Genomic DNA, 16,429 nt, shown 5'->3' on the forward strand with positions numbered 1-16,429 from the left:
TTATAGGGGCCGAAGCGACGCGTCGCGTGCCATAATGCAGAAGGATACCCGCCTTACGCGGGCTTATCGTGGCCCACAGCCGCCCACCACATCGCAGCAGAGCAGCGAACAAACGCGGAACGAGCGGAAATTGGCGGACGGAGCAAAAGCAAACCAAACAGAACCGAACACCGGGCGAAGCCTCTGAAATATTTTCATATGCAAGATAATTATGTGGCTGCTCTGCTCCTGTGTTTGAAGTTTTGCAGCAGCTGGAACGGAAAAGCGCCTGACAGTCGGGTGAGTCGGGGGAGTGGGCATGCGATGCGATTCGAATGGGATTCGTATTTGTTTTTGTTTTTGTTTTCGGTTGGCAAATGGGAATGGAAATTAGAATGAGAATGCCAGCGAGCAGGGTCAGGGTTGGCTTGGGATGGCATGGAATGGGATGGGGAACGGTAATGGGCACCCCACCCCCATCCCCACGCCTCTGCAAAATGTCGATGGAGATTGTTGAGCGCTAACAAATGATGACAGTTGGCTAACGAGATATCCAGAGCTGCAGATAGAGAATTACGCATAAATGAATAAATGACAAATTTTCGATAAGAAGGATTAGCGCCTGCTGCGCCACCTGAATGTTGCACACAGTCGTCACAGTCATACAATTGATTTATGTGAGAGCCGCCTATCTGGTACCTCCTGCCTCCTTCCGCTGTCGGCCGCTTGGCAACCCTATCATTAATTATTATATTTTGATTATTGTTTAATAACTGTTGGCTTAGTTGGCTTAGTTGCCTGTTGGCTAATTGCGATACGCGACGCCATTGGGCATGGCGTTACATAAACTGCTCGACTTTGCATTGCCGTTTAATTTGGGGTCAATACGGTGAGACGATTTCAATAGCACTTCACTTCCCCGAGCGAGTGTTTTAAGCTGTTCGAAAGTCGAAAGTGTCCGCGTGTCTCACTCGCTACATACAGTTCCTTACGTATGCTACAGCTTATGCAGTGAGATGTGACGTCACGGCGACAACTTCTTCTATATGGTTATGTTATTAAGTTAATATTTATAATAAACGTTCTGGCTAATTATCGCTTCGGCGTTTACCTTGTTGTTGCTTTTCCCTGGTCTACGGTGGCTGGATACCTCTGGATATTAATGCTGTGGCTGTCGACTGTCGCTGTTGCTGTCGTTGTTGTTGCTGCTGCTGCTGCGAATATTGTTCCAATTAAACTTGTTAGATATTCATTTGCGTTGGGCGGTAGCTATTCATATTTAAATCTAATTGCCATCCAACATTGTGGGTTCCTCATTGTTTCTCCTGAGAGTTTAGCTCCAGTTCCAGTTCCATTAACCGCTGCTGATTAACATTGCCCCCCCCCCATCGTACTAATTGGAGCTATGATCTATTAAAGTCGGAACACTGCAGGTCAGTCTGCCACATATGTCAGCACACGTTTGCACTTTCCGTATGGCTCACCTTGTCGCCCGGGGAACAAAGACGGCGAACAAAGACCAATCAAGGTCCAGAGTAACTTTCTGGGTTTTTTTCGTAAGCAGGCAGGGAAGCCCCGGGCAAAAGAGCCCTAGTGGGGCCATTCGGTCGAACTGGTTCAAGGATAGTTCCGCGTTGATAGCTGCTGGACACGATCGACCTTTTGGGTTATGGTGTTGGTGTGTGCATCTCATTGTTCTCTGCGGATTGGGCTGCGGCTTCGCTTTTGTCACCTTTCGTGTGCTAAAGCGGCAACGTCATCAAAACCTGTCAAGACAATGCACAGGCAAAGAGTCTGGCGGTGCAATTACGCGAAAGTGCCTCGTTTTGATAGTGGTGGGGGGGTGGCAGCGTCACATGCATGTCTGTGGTTTCCCCAGACCTTTCCCATGCCCATGGCAAATCATTTCTGGTTCGGGCACATAATACTAGGTATGGTATAGGTACATAGATATTTGCATGCCAGCTCCCAATTTGAGCAAAACTTGAAAAGTTTTCAGAATTTTCCACCGGCTGTGTGTTTAGGTAGATGTCGATATTAATAATCCGGCGTGCTGCTGGGATTCCGGGATGATCCGCTGCCCCCTGCAGCTCGTTAAGAAACTACTTAGTTTAATTGAGCGTTTAATGTATGCGAAATAGTTTTGAGCCTCCGTTGGGTTGGGCATTTACTTAGATTTTTATATAATTTTCCATCCCTCGGAGCAGCTGTGTGCGCAGTCCCTTTTGGGGGCGGGCTTTCCTAGCCTTGAGGATGTCAACTAATTGGGCAGAGGCTGCAGAGTAGACAATCGTAGACCTTATTGGCAATCAAATGATAATTGCAACTCCAAATTTCACGGCCAAATAACAACTTTTGCGTACATTCGCCGCCAATGTATTTGTGTTGTGTTTGGTTTTCTAAATCAGGCAAATATTGTTCTACATATATCCAACAAGTCTGACTAACTGGCTAGGCTAGCTAGATTCTAGTCAGATTCGTGGTATTTTGAATTTTTCCACTTTCCGATTGCGACCGAGAGGGGTTAAAGGTTTGTTCACATACGCTAGAAATAAAACAGATACTCGCTCTCGCTCTCGCACTCGGAGTGCTGCAAAACCAATATTTGTTTTAATATTTGTATAAATTCATAGACACTTGTCAGGTCTTTTGGGTTGGCAGGTGTGAAATTACATTTGGAGGCGTGTCACTAAACTAGCAGATAGATTTGGCAGTTCCGAACTGAATTCGAAAGGCCTGAAAGCAAATGATTGTTGATAATCTGTAGCATTAATTGTAATTTAAACGAGAAGGAACGTGCGAGTCGCTTCTGGGGACGCGACTCTACTTATACCCGTACTCAGTCAGTAAATACATTTTTGAGCTTATGATTTTTTAGAATTTTAGAACAATTTTACATTTTACATTTTTTTTGCTACATCTGATATCTACATCTACATATACAATGTATATTCTACATCTAACATGTAGATTGTACAATGTACATGTACCATTTAGATTCTACATCTCCTTCGCTAGGGGTTGCTCACGCACTGAACGCGGCAGAGTGTGCGAGCGAGAAGGAAAATGAGTTGTGTTGTTTTGGTTGAGGAGGGTGCAGGGGAAGCAACTGAAAATCGTCATTCTGGCTATAATTATGAACCGATCTGATTCAGATTCAGCAGTCTGGTAGATATGGGCATTCTCTACGATACTGCGTTTTTAGTTTTATCGTATCTTTAAAAATGTGCCTGCCACAGATTTTCGTTCTTTGTGGGGGCGGAAGGGGGCGGGGCGAAATTTTGAAATACACTTGTAGCAGTGGGATATCACATGAGTCTGGAAATCAAATTTGGTTGCCCTAGCTCTTATAGTCTCTGAGATCTAGGCGCTCATCGAGACAGACAGACAGACAGACAGACAGACAGACAGACAGACAGACGGACAGACAGACATAGCTATATCGACTCGGCTATTGATGCTGATCAAGAATATATATACATTGTGGGGTCGGAAACGTTTCCTTCTCTGCGTTACACACATCCACTTTTACCACAAATCTAATATACCCCTTAACTCTTTTTTGAGTACGGGTATAAATATGAAACATTACGAGAAAAAAGAGTATTGTTTTGGGCATCCTTATTCGTTTTTAAATATATGTACACGAAAGCTTTTAATGGAAGAGCTTTAATTTTAGCCAGGACACGACACACCGTTCTCTGTGCTCTGTGGTAGCTTTTTTTCGCACACTAGAACTTTCTTCGAAAGCATAAAAAGCTAGTCGAGTCGAATCGAGTCGGAGGAGGCACTTTTTGATAGGCCATAATTATGGCACGAGCTACCAACGACAAACGAGCGATAAACAAACAAACAACAACAATTATCCAGGGGGGAGCAACAGCAAAACGGTGGGATAATGGCGACATGCATGTCAAATGATAGTTAGTGGCGTGAACCGAACACATTCGGGATCATACGAGCTGAGCTGATGACGCGGTGGCAAGCCAAGGGTTCAAACGGCACATACAGAACAACCCGAGAGTCGGAGAACGAGCCAATTCCGGGTAATATGGGGCAATAAAAAAAGAAAATGGCTATTCCCAGACAAATGATCATAATCGAGAAAAAAGAGATACAGAGAGAGAGAGAGAGAGTGAGAGAGAACTGGTAGGGTACAGTATTAATGGTCTGAGCACGCACGTGGCTGCTAGGGATTGGGGGGGGGGGGACAACGATCACTCAAGGTTTCCTTTGAGGAACCTGTACCTGTACCTGTGCTCTGTGCTCTGTGCCTTGTGTGTGTGAAGGGAAATAGGTCAGCAACTAACGAGACAGTAAGTAGACACTATTATTAGATTAACTGTCTCTCCAGATTTGTTAGCTGCTCTTGGTGGGCTTGATCGGCTGATCGGGAAATATGTATGTAGGTACTAGTAGTAGTACTCGTACTGGTACTGGCACTAGTGCACACGATCAATTAGTATCAAACTAAATAGCGGATGGCTAATTATCAGAACAGCCAGTTAATAGCTAATCGTTATTATCTGCTAAGAATCAGAACTGGATGTAATTGCGTCAAGAAGTGGCTTTTAATTGCGGGCAAAAACTTCATGCATATTTATGGCAACAGAAAAAGGGCACGGGCACGGGCACTGGCACGTGTGCGTGACCACTGTGCATATAAGTCGGGCGGGCTCTGCCAGAGATTAAATAGAGTCATTTGTGGTAATTTGCCAAGCCAAAGCGATCTCAAATCCCACTGGCCAGAATCGTTCTAACTAACTCAAGTCATCGGACGGAGCGGACCGACCCCGAGGGGCACCCCACCTCACTTAGGGGGTTCTTACCACAGACATGTAGACTTAATGTTCCTCGATGTTTCTGTGTACTCGTAGCACTCTTACTCGGTACTACTGCGTGTTCCTCAATGTGTGATGTGAGCACACAGGTACGCGTACGCGTACCTGAGCCAGAGCCAGAGCCGAGCCGGAGCCGAGGCCGAGCCAAGCCCGAACTAAGCCCGAGCAGAGGCTTGAATGTGGACCGGTTCTTACAAAGATTTTCGCGCTTTGGGAGCGAGATGCTCGATGCTAGCCGCCAGCTCGCTGCTAGACACTCGGTCGGGGCTCGGTCGGTCTCGTCTCGTTCGGGCTCGGCCCAATAGTCCATATAAAGGTCCCCACTGCAGTCTAGATCGCCGCATTAAGTTGTCAAAATTTGTGGGAATAGGAAGTGCGTGACAGTCGATTCAAAACTTATCACAACTTACCAGCAGCAACAAACAAGCAACGGACGGATAATTCTAAACCCTGGTGGAGAGAATATACATAGTACATATCAGCTTAGACGGGATCTTATGTACGGAACATAACGGATCCGATCAGATCGGATCAAATCGGGACATTCGGTGCAGTGAAGTCAAGTGGAACAAACAAAAATATCCAGCAATAAATTCATAGTTTTTATAACGACAAGTTTACTGCCGTTTAATGCGCACAGACTAATATTATTTTTATGCGAATCAAAACAAATTAATCCGCTGCAGGGGCCATGCAAATTGATCCCCCTGATCGGTAACGGCATAGGAATCAGAATCAGAATCGGAATCGGAATTTTAATCTGAATCAATCTCAATCTGTAAGCTGGATCGGCAGACCTGTTAATAGTTTAATTAGCGGCCATAAATAATAACACAAAGATTAATTGATTTTCGTCATAAATCAGTAAATAACCAATCAATTTTCAAGCGATTGCGATACCGCATACCCGCCATACCCGCCATACCACATACCCGCCCCTATCCATACCGATCCAGCCGATCGGTTCCTTTCCTTTCCATCAAGTGCAATCAGTAAACCCGGTCGTTCGGTCGGTCAGTTAGAGACACATTTTCAAAGTGCTGAAATGAAACTATTTACCAACAAAAACCAGCGCAATGCAAGTGAGTATAACCCAAAATAGCCAAAGCAACGCCACTCCGACGGTGGTTGGGTGGTTCGGTGGTTCGGTGGTTGGCTCTTAATTAAGCCATGCGACCGTTGTCCACATTGGTCAAAGCCAAAGGCCCATAAACGTTAATACGAGTCGCCTTTTTTTTTTTACCAGCCAAGGGAGCAGAAGCCAGCCAGCCAGGCAGCCCCCACGCGATCGTAAAAACGCCAACAAAATAGCGAACAAAAATCTTGCACAAAACTGCTCAAATTGCTGAGATTGCTTAAACCGTACAGCACGTTAGCTTAGTAGGGAATTGTGCAATTTTTAAACGCTTGTGCATGCTAATCAAGCAGGCAGATCTCTCAAGTGTTTGAAATGTGTCCAGCATTCTCCCCAGGGAATAAACATTTATTATCACCTACCGAAATTAGTTGTTCTAATGCAAACGGTACACATACAACTCGTACTTATTACTATGTAGTTTGGCAGGTGCGTTGCTCAAATTAATGAGACAGCTGGCACACGCTCAAATATTTATTTGAATTTAAGTCTGATAGGCGGGATCGGGATCGGGATGGGGGGGATCGCTGGAACCCAGTTCCAGCTCGAACTCAGACTAAAGTCCGAGAATGTTTTGGCAGCACGTCAGCATTCATAATGTATTTGCATTCGTACGAGTATTAGCCAAAAATAGAATATCTGTGAATTAATTAATTGTTTTAAAACAAACAAACGCAAATTGTATTAATTATGGAATTCTAGGGTTGTTTGTCACAGCCTCCCCACTGAGTTCTCTTCTCGGTCAAGGCCTATTAGCTCTTAGTATCAAACAAAACCAGAAAAAAGGCAGCCCAGCCAATTTGCATGACAACAAGCCATGATGGAAGCTGCGATCGAGGTACCAAGGGCGCAGCGTAGGGTTCTACCGCATTGTTGACCAAAACCAGACCCAGATCAGGCCTAGGCATAAATCACATTATTTGTAGTCCGCTTGTAATAGCTGCTTGTACTCGTACACTGATGTAGATGCTAAATCGTTTAGGCAAAGTCATTGAAAATAAACTAATTCCAAAGTTTAGTCTTCATTCGTACGTGTGTGTGTGTGTGTGTGTGTGTGTGTTTGTGTGGGTATGAGTATTAACGGATCTATCCGGACGCAATAATGCAATTAAGTTTGAATAAATTAAGATTTGAAATGAAATCGGTTGTGACTGAAAATGTCACGTATTACCTTACCATGAAGTTCGATGATTTCAATCAACATAAACACGGTGGGAAAACTGAAGGTGAACCGCGGCGATGATTGCCCAGCGAGATTGACCCGATAATAAGTACACAGATGAATGTATGTGAGTGTTTCCAGAGCATTACCAGTGCCAGTACCAGTATTAGGCATGACCCAACCCGACCAAAGCAGAGGATGATGACAGATTCGATCCCTTGAAAGGGGAATGACTTGCACTGCTCTTAGAAATTCCTAAGAACAAATTAACTAATTTACCCAGAGCCTCTCATAATAAATCAACACAATCTACAACTCAATGCCCGCTAAACAATGCAAATAAAAGCTATTGTACAGGCATTAACAATAGCAACAACAGCCACATCTATGCAGCTATACAGCTATACGGCTATGCGGCTATACTTGCCCCAACAACTGCGAGCACAGCAGCAAGTGTGTGTGTATATAGAGTACCAGTATCCGCTCCAGAGGCGCACAATATCAGGCTGATCGGGGAAGTTGTAAACTACATACATACATAAACATATTTACTTTTCCTTATTGGCAGTCATCTAATTGTCAGCGAGACTTTGACTGCGACTATTTAAGGGTTTTTGGGTTTTTTTTCGGTTTTTCGGTTTTTGGTGATGATTAAAAGCAAATAGCAACAAATGCGGGATTAATCATTAGCTAAACACAGTCGAACAGGCAAACAGGCAAACAGGCAAACAAACATCGTCACTGAGAGACTGGGACTGAAACTGAGACAACGACGACAGAAAAAAAGCTAATAGAAACCAACGGATCGATCGATCGGCACAAGCCATTGAGACCAGACGGAATGAATCTCCAGTGCGAAGCGAGCGTATCTTGTGGATACACGAGCGCGAATCTCTCGCCTGGCTGGCCAGTCCAGTCCAGTCCAGGCCCGACACTAGACGACACGACCCGACCCAGCCCGATCCCAGCCCCCCGCCGGCTAGCATTTGTATTTGCCTAATTTATTGTCGTTTGACGGAAGTCACACACTCAGACTCGGACACGCACGCATACCCCTGCAGTTTGGCTCTCGGGCTGGCCTGGCTCACACGCTCTTGAAGTTGGCTTAAACACACTGCCGTTCGCCGATCGGCGTCCGGCTGTCAGAAACAAAAAATATTCATTCTTGACTTTTGTGGGTCACACTCAGACTCAGACGCAGACCCTGCCGCTTTGCTGTCCGTCGCCGATCTTTGACTCAACATCGGGACAACAACAACAACAACAAAAAAAACCCCCAAAAATCTCTGTCCCAACGTCCGTCCGTGTGCATTTTAAGATAGATTTAATTTTCAGGTTTTTATTTATATACTAGCCGGCAAATTGCAGCGAACTTGAACTTCAGCAGCAGCAACAGCAGCAGCAGCTCATACTTAGTAACTGATATATGTGTACGGTATGCCTCATGGCGCCTCACGCTGACTGATATTGAGCCGAGACTTGTTGTTGCTATTCCACTGCCTGTCTGCTGCCTGCTGCCACTGTTGCTGTTGCTGTTGCTGCTGGCAGAAACAAGTTCAGAGCGATCACTGAAATCAGCTGGCGCGAGATCAAGACAAGCGTCTTTCATTCATACTGTTGCCAGAGCTGAGCTGTGAGCTGAGAGCTCAGAGCTGATGTGATTGTGGTTGGGTCTCGTGTTCGACAATCTTTCAAATTGTCATCGTCGTTTCGGCTTTGGCCACAGCTTTGGCAATGCAATTGTTGCATAATGCAACAACTCTTCGCATTTATCTATTAATGGAGATTTCTTTTTGATTTTTTTGCTTTTTTGGCTCTTTTGGATTTTTGGATGTTGACTCTATCTGTATGTGTGTGGTGTGTGTATGTCTCTCCATTGCACCAGAATAATTTGCGACGCTTTGTCTGCGGCTTAATTTATGGATGTTGCCATTGATATCGGTAATTTTTGCTGTCACGCTCAAGGCAAGGATATGTATGAGTCTATGCCTATGCCCATGCCGTGTTTCCTCTCTCAATATATACATACATATGTGTGTAGTGTAGGTATATTTAAATGTACAATATTACTGGTTTTATACGAACCTTTGAGGCGTTCGCTCGCCATGTCTCATCGCGGTTTGTTTTGATTGTGAAATCTTGAACCTATTTTTGACACCACAGTTGACATCAAAGCAAAAATGGTTAATGTGTTTATGCTGTTTGCTGCTCAGTATCTTGGCGGGGATTTGGAGTTTAGCTAGGGGCTTGCCAGTCAGACGTTAGTTGCCAGCCTGCCAGTTCATTGATCTTGGGCAGGTGCTTGTCTCTGTTCCTCGTAACTCATTAGAAATGTCCATTATTTTGGCAACAATTTGTGTTTGTTTCTCTCTGTTTCTATCCGATAAATGGGCTAAGATTTGGCATTTGATTTATAGCCGAACGCAACCGAAAGTGAACGAAGGAACGACTGACGGGCCATGATCGACTGTTAGTTGATGAGTAGTGAGTGTGAGTAGTGAGTGTGAGTGTTCTGGGGTGTGTCCATAGTCTGGATTAGGCCCGAACTGGATGCCAGGCCAGGCCAGGGTTTCTCGAGTGCGGAAATGCGGAAATACTCGCAGCAAGTGTGCAAAGACCAATAATCTTTGAGGAAGGTGAGCTTCAAAGCCTCACACCGAGAATAACGAGTTTGAGTCGTAAAGTGAGTGATTTCACTTGAACAGAATATGAAATCTGATAGCTGATAACTGATAGCTGAGATAGCTGCACAGCAGCATAGATTAATATGTGTGGCCTTGCCCCCGGCCGCCCATCTTCCGTGCTTTTAATATTCTAAACAAGGCCAAAGAAACCCGCTCTCAAGGCTGATGTTTTTCTAGAATCAACAACCAGTCAAGTTCTCCTGCTCCTGCTTCTACTCGTACTCGTACTCCTACTCGTACTCCTTCCCCCTTTTTCCTTTTCCTGGTGTTATTAAATCGAAGAACGTTCATTGAACCGAACATCGGTATTTCGGGCATCGTCATCGTCTGGCCTGCATCATTGTTTTGCTTATGTTTTGGTTGGTGCTGGTGTTGGGGCTGGGGCTGGTTCCTGCTACCTCCTGCCATTGAGGTAGGTCGCAGATCTTTGCCCCCGAATGCCGCGGTGAAGGTCAGGCAGGCAGGCAGGCAGGCGCACGCACGCACGCGAGCGAGCGAGCGATCTGCGATACGAACTGGAACTGTGGCAAAGGCAAACCAGTTGCACTTTAGCCGGCAGCTGCCCTGACGGCGGACGGCGACGGCGTTGCATGACTCTGCTGTAGCCGTAACTCACCTCACTCCACTGATCTAATTTATTGCAGAGCTGCTGCGATGTGCTGCCCTGGGAATGACCCTGTTGTTCTTCGGGTCGCTCATTCTGGTATCCGATCCGGTGCAGAGTATCCTGGATGTGGTGAGTTCACTAATCACTAATCAATATACAGCATGAATATCCTGATCCTAATCATCACGGTACGCAGCAATTGACCCTGAAGCCTGGCACCTTGCTCTACCGCTTGTGGCTCGATCCCCCCATCGATGTGTACATCAATGTCTACATGTTCAACTACACCAATGCGGAGGCCTTCATGGATGGCACGGCAGCCAAGCTGAAGATCGAAGAGGTCGGTCCGTATGTGTACCAGGAGGTGCTCACCAATCACAACATAACCCTGAACGAGGCCAACAACACGATATCCTATTCGCCGCGACGCGAGTACATCTTTGTGCGGGAGCGGTCCGTGGGCGATCCGAAGGTCGATCGCATTCGAGCGCCCAACATTCCCCTGATGGGAGTGACCACCATGGCCGCCAGCCTCTCGATGTTCGCCTCGCTCGGGCTTAGTGCCGTGGCCAAGCGCCTGAATGCGCAGCCCATACTGGAGATGACGGTCCACGAGTACATGTGGGGCTACGAAGATCATTTGGTCGAGCTGGCTGCCAAATTCGTTCCCAGTTGGATTAATTTCGAGAGTTTTGGCATCATGGAGAAGGTAAAATGTCCCCCATCACCCAGCCCCTTCCCCATTGCAATTTACTTACATTTCTGTTTTGTGTGTGTGCTTAGCTTTTCCGTGAGGGAAACGAGAGCAATGTTGTGAACATGTATCTGCCAGAGCTCAAGGATAAATACGGCGTCAAGTTGCCCGACTCTCCACGTGCCTACACGCTGGACAGCATCAATGGAGAGCGTGGATTCTCGCGCTGGGAGTACGATGAGCAGACCAAGTGAGTGATGCCCCCCCTCCCCACTATATGCATATAAAAATGAACTATAAATTTATACTCCTACTCGTACTCGTTTCTTGGCAGTGGCACGATGTGCAATCGCATCTGGGGAAGTCACGATGCCACCCTCTTCCCGCGGGACATGAACGAGCAGGACGCGTTCTATCTGTACCGACGCACCTTCTGCCGTCGGCTGCCCATGCGGTTCAATAGCACCCGGAGGTACAACGGCATCGATGCGTACGAGTTTGTGATGGCTGCGGATGTCTTTGACAGTGAGCTGGGCAATCCGAATTCCTCGTGCTTCTGCAAGAACAATCGCTGCCTCAAGAAGGGCGTCGGCAGTGTCTCGCCCTGCTACTACAGTAAGCACTAGCACTAATGGATAAAAGCTACAACTAACCCAACAACAACAAAAATTATAACTCTGTTCTATAGACCTTCCACTGGCCATCACCTTTCCACATTTCATGCACGGCGATCCTAGCCTGCTGGAACCATTCGAGGGTCTTAAACCGGACGAGTCCCGCTTCGGCTCTTCCTTCGTGGTGCAACCAGTAAGTCGCAGTGCCAGCAGCCACCATAGAGAACCTTTCTGCAACCATTTTGTCTCTCTTTCTTCCTTGCAGCAACTGGGAGCTCCCATGCAGGGCACCCATCTGCGACTGCAGGCCAATCAGGTGGTGGGCAAAGTGAACTTCAACAGCCTGATGGAACCCTTCGAGGACATGGTGCTGCCGCTGCTGTGGGTCGATCTCAACATCGACGTGCTCTCGTTCAGCCTGCGGATGCTCATTCACGGCATCAAGTGGGGCTTCCACCTGCTGCAGTGGACTGCCGCCCTGGGAATGCTGCTGGCCGGCGTTTACCAATTGTGCACGGCCCTATTGGTTTGCTGCTGGCCCTCGGCCAATCAGCAGCAGTTCCTCAAGGTGGAGCAGGCCGAGAAGGGAGGTCGCCCCGGCGGTCTGACACTCCGCAAATCCTCGGCTGTGGCGACGCTGCAGGTGGAGCAGGAGGAGCAGCATCTGCTGTCGGACGGCAGCAGTATTAAGCCCAAGCCCCTGCCAGCAGAGGCTTAGCCACAGGCGACAGGACTCAGAAGAAGCGGAAGAGTACGAGGAGGACGAGGGGATGTTCCAGGCGACGCTGAGACTTGGCGACGGAACGGATCCCCACTGTGATATTATGAGTTAAGATTCCGTGTAAATTATTTGTGCTCATTGGAAACAACTTAGGGAACATTCTATGCTTACGTAATAGTTAACGATAACGATAACGATAACGCTAGGGGTACAGTTACTTGTAGCGTATGCGATAAATACAGGTCGATAGCTATAGCTACAACGATTACTAGTTGATCGGTTGGCGGGCCAATCTAAAGTCAATGAGAGGCAATTGTATCTTCAATCCACTTCATGTAGAACGATGTGCGGGTGTACACATCGGGAAAGCCCTCCAGGGCACAGCCCGACCCGAACGAGGTGACCCCCACCAGTATCCAGGGTCCATTGTGGCTGAGGCGACACTGCAGTGGACCGCCGGAGTCGCCCACACAAGTGCCTCCCTCGCCGTTCAGCTTGCCGGCGCACAGATGGCCGCCATGGATGTTCACAAAGCTGCCGTAGGCATCTTTGCACCTGCAATTCAATTGATTGGCATCATCACAAGTCGGAGGAGGAACCTGGAGACCCTACAGCCACAACTCACCTGCCATTCTGGTGTAAAGGAACTTGCGTCTTCAGCAGCTGGCTGGACAAATCGCCACTGATATTGGCCTTGCCCCAGCCGGTGGCCACACAGTCAACGAAGGCCATCTCGCGCGGATCCAACTCCCCGTTCGGCTTGAGATATTTCTGCTCCACTGAGTCCCCGCCAGCAGGCCTTGGGTCCAGCTTCATCAGCTTGTCGTTGCGCCGTCGGGTGCGCTTCAGGCTGCGCGGGGAGGAGCGCTGCGCCAGAGCCTGCCGCATCCGACTGAGTATCTTCATGTTCATGAGCTCCCGCATGCTGGGCGAAGTCACATTCCGGTAGCGCCGGCGACTCTGCACGCTGCGCAGAAAGTTGTCTATCTTCTCGGGCACATCCTCCAGCTCCAGGTCCAGCTGCTGGCCAAGCACATCCTCGGCCGCTGCGGCGGACAGGGCCGCGTCAGCCTGCGACTCGGCCAGCATGAAGGGCAGACAAATGCGGCGAATGTTGGAGGCCCGGGCGATGTCTGCCGGCTTGGACAGCTTCATGAGCACCACGTCGTGCCGGAAGTTGTGGTAGCGCTGATGCATCACAATCTTCTCGACGGGTATGCGCTGCTCGTTGCCCGACTCCACGTCCCGATCGTGCTCCCCCAGCACCACGGTCCACAGCGGGGGAATGGGCAGGTTGAAGAGATCGCTGAGGAGCAGTCAGCGTCAGGATTAGGAGCTTCGAGCGGACGGCCTGCCTCCTGCATCGTACTTACTTGTGCACACAATGGGCGGCGGACAGTATCCAGTACTGATGGATGAGCACGGCTCCACACCAGTGCCCCAGGAAGCCCAGGGACGGATGCAGCAGCTCCAGCGATGCCTGCCAGGGGAACTGGCCCTCGTTTGTCGTCGCACCAGATATGATTCGAGGTCCTCGCCGCGACGACGCCGGACGACAGCCGCAGTCTGTGAGAGTGAGAAATGGAGAGCTAAAGCTTTTCCGTACACCGCACTGTGATGGCGGACCGGACTTACCCGTCTCGAACTGCCGGGAGCTGCTGGGAAACAGCAGCAGCAGCAAGCCCAGGGCCAGGGCGTTCGCCAGCTGATGCGGCGACGACTGTGATTGCTTCATCTCGTGGTCGCTCGCTGGCTGCTCCTCGGGCAGCTGCCTCAGCTGCTCATCGTGCGCATGACTGACCCTCAGCAGCCAGATGTGTCTTTGTCTTGTGCCTATCTGTATCCTGATGATGCTGCTGGTGTCGACTGTCCAGATGCTTTTCACTTTCACGCTCGCAGTCAAATGAGCTGAGATGAGCGGAGCAGAGGGGGTGGGGTGGTGGTTCAGGTTCAGGGGGTGCCACGAGAGGTGGACTACGACTCCAACTGCAACTCCGACTTCGCCTTCGACTGGCTTCTTTATTAGTCCGCACTCACGGCTTGGCCCAGACCTTTTTAATGGCTTAAATATAATAATTTAAGAGGTTTCCCAGCTTCGTTTTTTTTTTTTTGGCTTTTCTCTTCACGACTGCGCATTAATTAGCAGTTCGCAAGCTCAAGCTCGAGATGGGCGTCATCGACATCGCCAAATGGCACGCAGAAGCTCAAGGCAGAAGGCAGGAGAAGTAGAAGGCGCTGGCGAAGGGGAAGTGCCAGCAGCAGCTGGAACCAGAAGCTGCTCTCCACTCTCGGTTATATAATGGGCCCCAGCTAACTGTTGGTCGCCCTGCGGCTGCTCGATATTAACGGTTATTCGCGTCTACTTGTGCTGTCTCTGCTGCTGTGTGGCTCGGCCTCGGCCTCGGCTTGCAGCTTTTCGTTTTCGTTGTCGTTGTCGTTTTCGTTGAGCGCGTGCGCGACGGCCAGAGTTTTGTTGGCGGATTTCGTGTGGCTGTGGATGGGGCGGCTCGGCGCCTGCGAATATGTATGAATCGCTTGGGACGAGCGCCAAAATGCAACTGTGCTCTGCTCGGGTTTGCCAGCAAACATTTACCGTTTCGTTTACAGCGTCAGATGCTGCGCAGTCGACTGCGCAGCAGTGTTGCATGCCCCCGCCAGTTACAACAAAGGCGAACGAAGCCAACGAAAGTGAAAAAAACAAAAATAAAATAACGGCAGGCGGTGCAGATCGGAGAGGCAGAGGCAGAGGCAGAGGCAGCGACAGCCAACCACATAGACGATGGTTAGTGGCGGATTGAAAAGGGTAAGTTGGCCTGGCCACACAGTCGGAAATCATTCACAGTGGCAGATATATAACATACATATATACTATATGTTCCGTATAGCAAATATCTATTCAATGTGGAAGTGTGATAAGTATAATTGGTTTGTCATTCTGTCATATATATCTAGTATGCAATTTTATATATACATATCTGCTTAGGTATGCACAGAAAGCGCTCTGCATGATGTGCTAAATATTAATGAAATTTGAATTTAATATTCCCTAGAACAAGCTCAACGTTAGATAAGGGCACAGTCTTCTGGGACTTGGTGTGCATTTAACATTCGCAATGTTGTTTACCCGCGACTGGTGGGTCCAATTATATCTGAGGCTCATTTAAATGCGCACCGAGCGGCACATAGTTCAGAACCGTTGAGGTGCTCTGAACCAGATCTGTTTTGCTCGTACTCGCACCCGTATGAATGCCACCGAATGCCAATAAATGTCATTGTGGCATTTGAAGCACATTTTGTGTCCCCAGCTCGAGCATGGCTATGTGCGTCATTTAAGTGAGTGATTAGCCGGCGACTATTCAACGCCTGCTTCAATGTAAGATGTCAAGTGATTAGTTGAATCGCGATTAATATAAAATATGCGCATAATATGGCTCCCGGTCGACTGTGAATGATGCGGCGTGTGGCTGGCTGCCCAGCGACTGTGCGACTGCCTCACTGAGTGAGTGAGTGAGTGAGCGAGTGAGCGAGTGAGCGAGAATGAGTGGGGGAGCGAGTAGGCTGGCCAGAGCCAGGTGAGTGAGTGCGAGTTACTTTCGTTTTCATTACGCGATGAAGGCAGCAGCAGCAACAGCAGCAACAGCACCAGCAGCAGCAGCGACCGACTTGAATTCCGTGTTGATGCACAAACCCATAAGTCATGTTGCTTGTTGGTGCAACTGCCACAGCCACAGCCCCAGCAGAAAAACATACACAAAGCCAATGGGGAAGTTGTTAATGCAACATCGGCAACAACTGCAACAGCAACTGCAGCAGCGGGAAGTTTGTTTATGCAGCCGATTGATCATTTAAGCCAAGATGCTGACTGCCGAGTTGCTCTTGGCCAGCAGCCTGTCAATTTGTGGTGGTGGGGGCGGTGGGCGTTGGCATTTACCCAATACTGACTGTTGTTGTTGTTGTTCAATTAACAGGCGCCGTGTTGTACACGTACGTTG

The 16,429-nt window shown here is 48.4% G+C and overlaps 2 protein-coding genes across 2 annotated transcripts; one reads left to right on the forward strand and one right to left on the reverse strand.

Moving 5' to 3' along the window:
- Positions 1-5,158: 5,158 nt before the first annotated feature.
- On the forward strand, positions 5,159-12,699 carry LOC111082307 (lysosome membrane protein 2). The gene is made up of 7 exons (XM_022378501.2): positions 5,159-5,902; positions 10,446-10,537; positions 10,605-11,117; positions 11,192-11,352; positions 11,437-11,717; positions 11,791-11,909; positions 11,982-12,699. Exons 1-7 carry the CDS (start codon positions 5,866-5,868, stop codon positions 12,432-12,434), a joined length of 1,656 nt encoding a protein of 551 aa, XP_022234193.2. The 5' UTR covers positions 5,159-5,865; the 3' UTR covers positions 12,435-12,699.
- On the reverse strand, positions 12,629-14,995 carry LOC111082317 (transmembrane protease serine 2). Its single transcript, XM_022378520.2, has 4 exons — positions 14,073-14,995; positions 13,811-14,003; positions 13,063-13,743; positions 12,629-12,992 (listed from the first exon to the last, which is right to left on the reverse strand). Exons 1-4 carry the CDS (start codon positions 14,170-14,172, stop codon positions 12,737-12,739), a joined length of 1,230 nt encoding a protein of 409 aa, XP_022234212.1. The 5' UTR covers positions 14,173-14,995; the 3' UTR covers positions 12,629-12,736.
- Positions 14,996-16,429: the final 1,434 nt, after the last annotated feature.

Source organism: Drosophila obscura, unplaced genomic scaffold, assembly GCF_018151105.1.
Source record: "Drosophila obscura isolate BZ-5 IFL unplaced genomic scaffold, ASM1815110v1 contig_150, whole genome shotgun sequence".
Classification (NCBI taxonomy): Eukaryota; Metazoa; Arthropoda; class Insecta; order Diptera; family Drosophilidae; genus Drosophila; species Drosophila obscura.

Bases quoted from the DNA above. Each gene is read 5' to 3' on its own strand.
- LOC111082307 (XM_022378501.2), top strand. From the start codon at position 5,866: ATGAAACTATTTACCAACAAAAACCAGCGCAATGCAA. The intron at 5,903-10,445 runs GTGAGTATAACC...AATTTATTGCAG, and splicing joins CAAAAACCAGCGCAATGCAA to AGCTGCTGCGATGTGCTGCC. The intron at 11,910-11,981 runs GTAAGTCGCAGT...TCTTCCTTGCAG, and splicing joins CTTCCTTCGTGGTGCAACCA to CAACTGGGAGCTCCCATGCA.
- LOC111082317 (XM_022378520.2), bottom strand. From the start codon at position 14,172: ATGAAGCAATCACAGTCGTCGCCGCATCAGCTGGCGAACGCCCTGGCC. The intron at 14,004-14,072 runs GTAAGTCCGGTC...TCACTCTCACAG, and splicing joins CTCCCGGCAGTTCGAGACGG to ACTGCGGCTGTCGTCCGGCG. The intron at 12,993-13,062 runs GTGAGTTGTGGC...ATTGAATTGCAG, and splicing joins CCTTTACACCAGAATGGCAG to GTGCAAAGATGCCTACGGCA.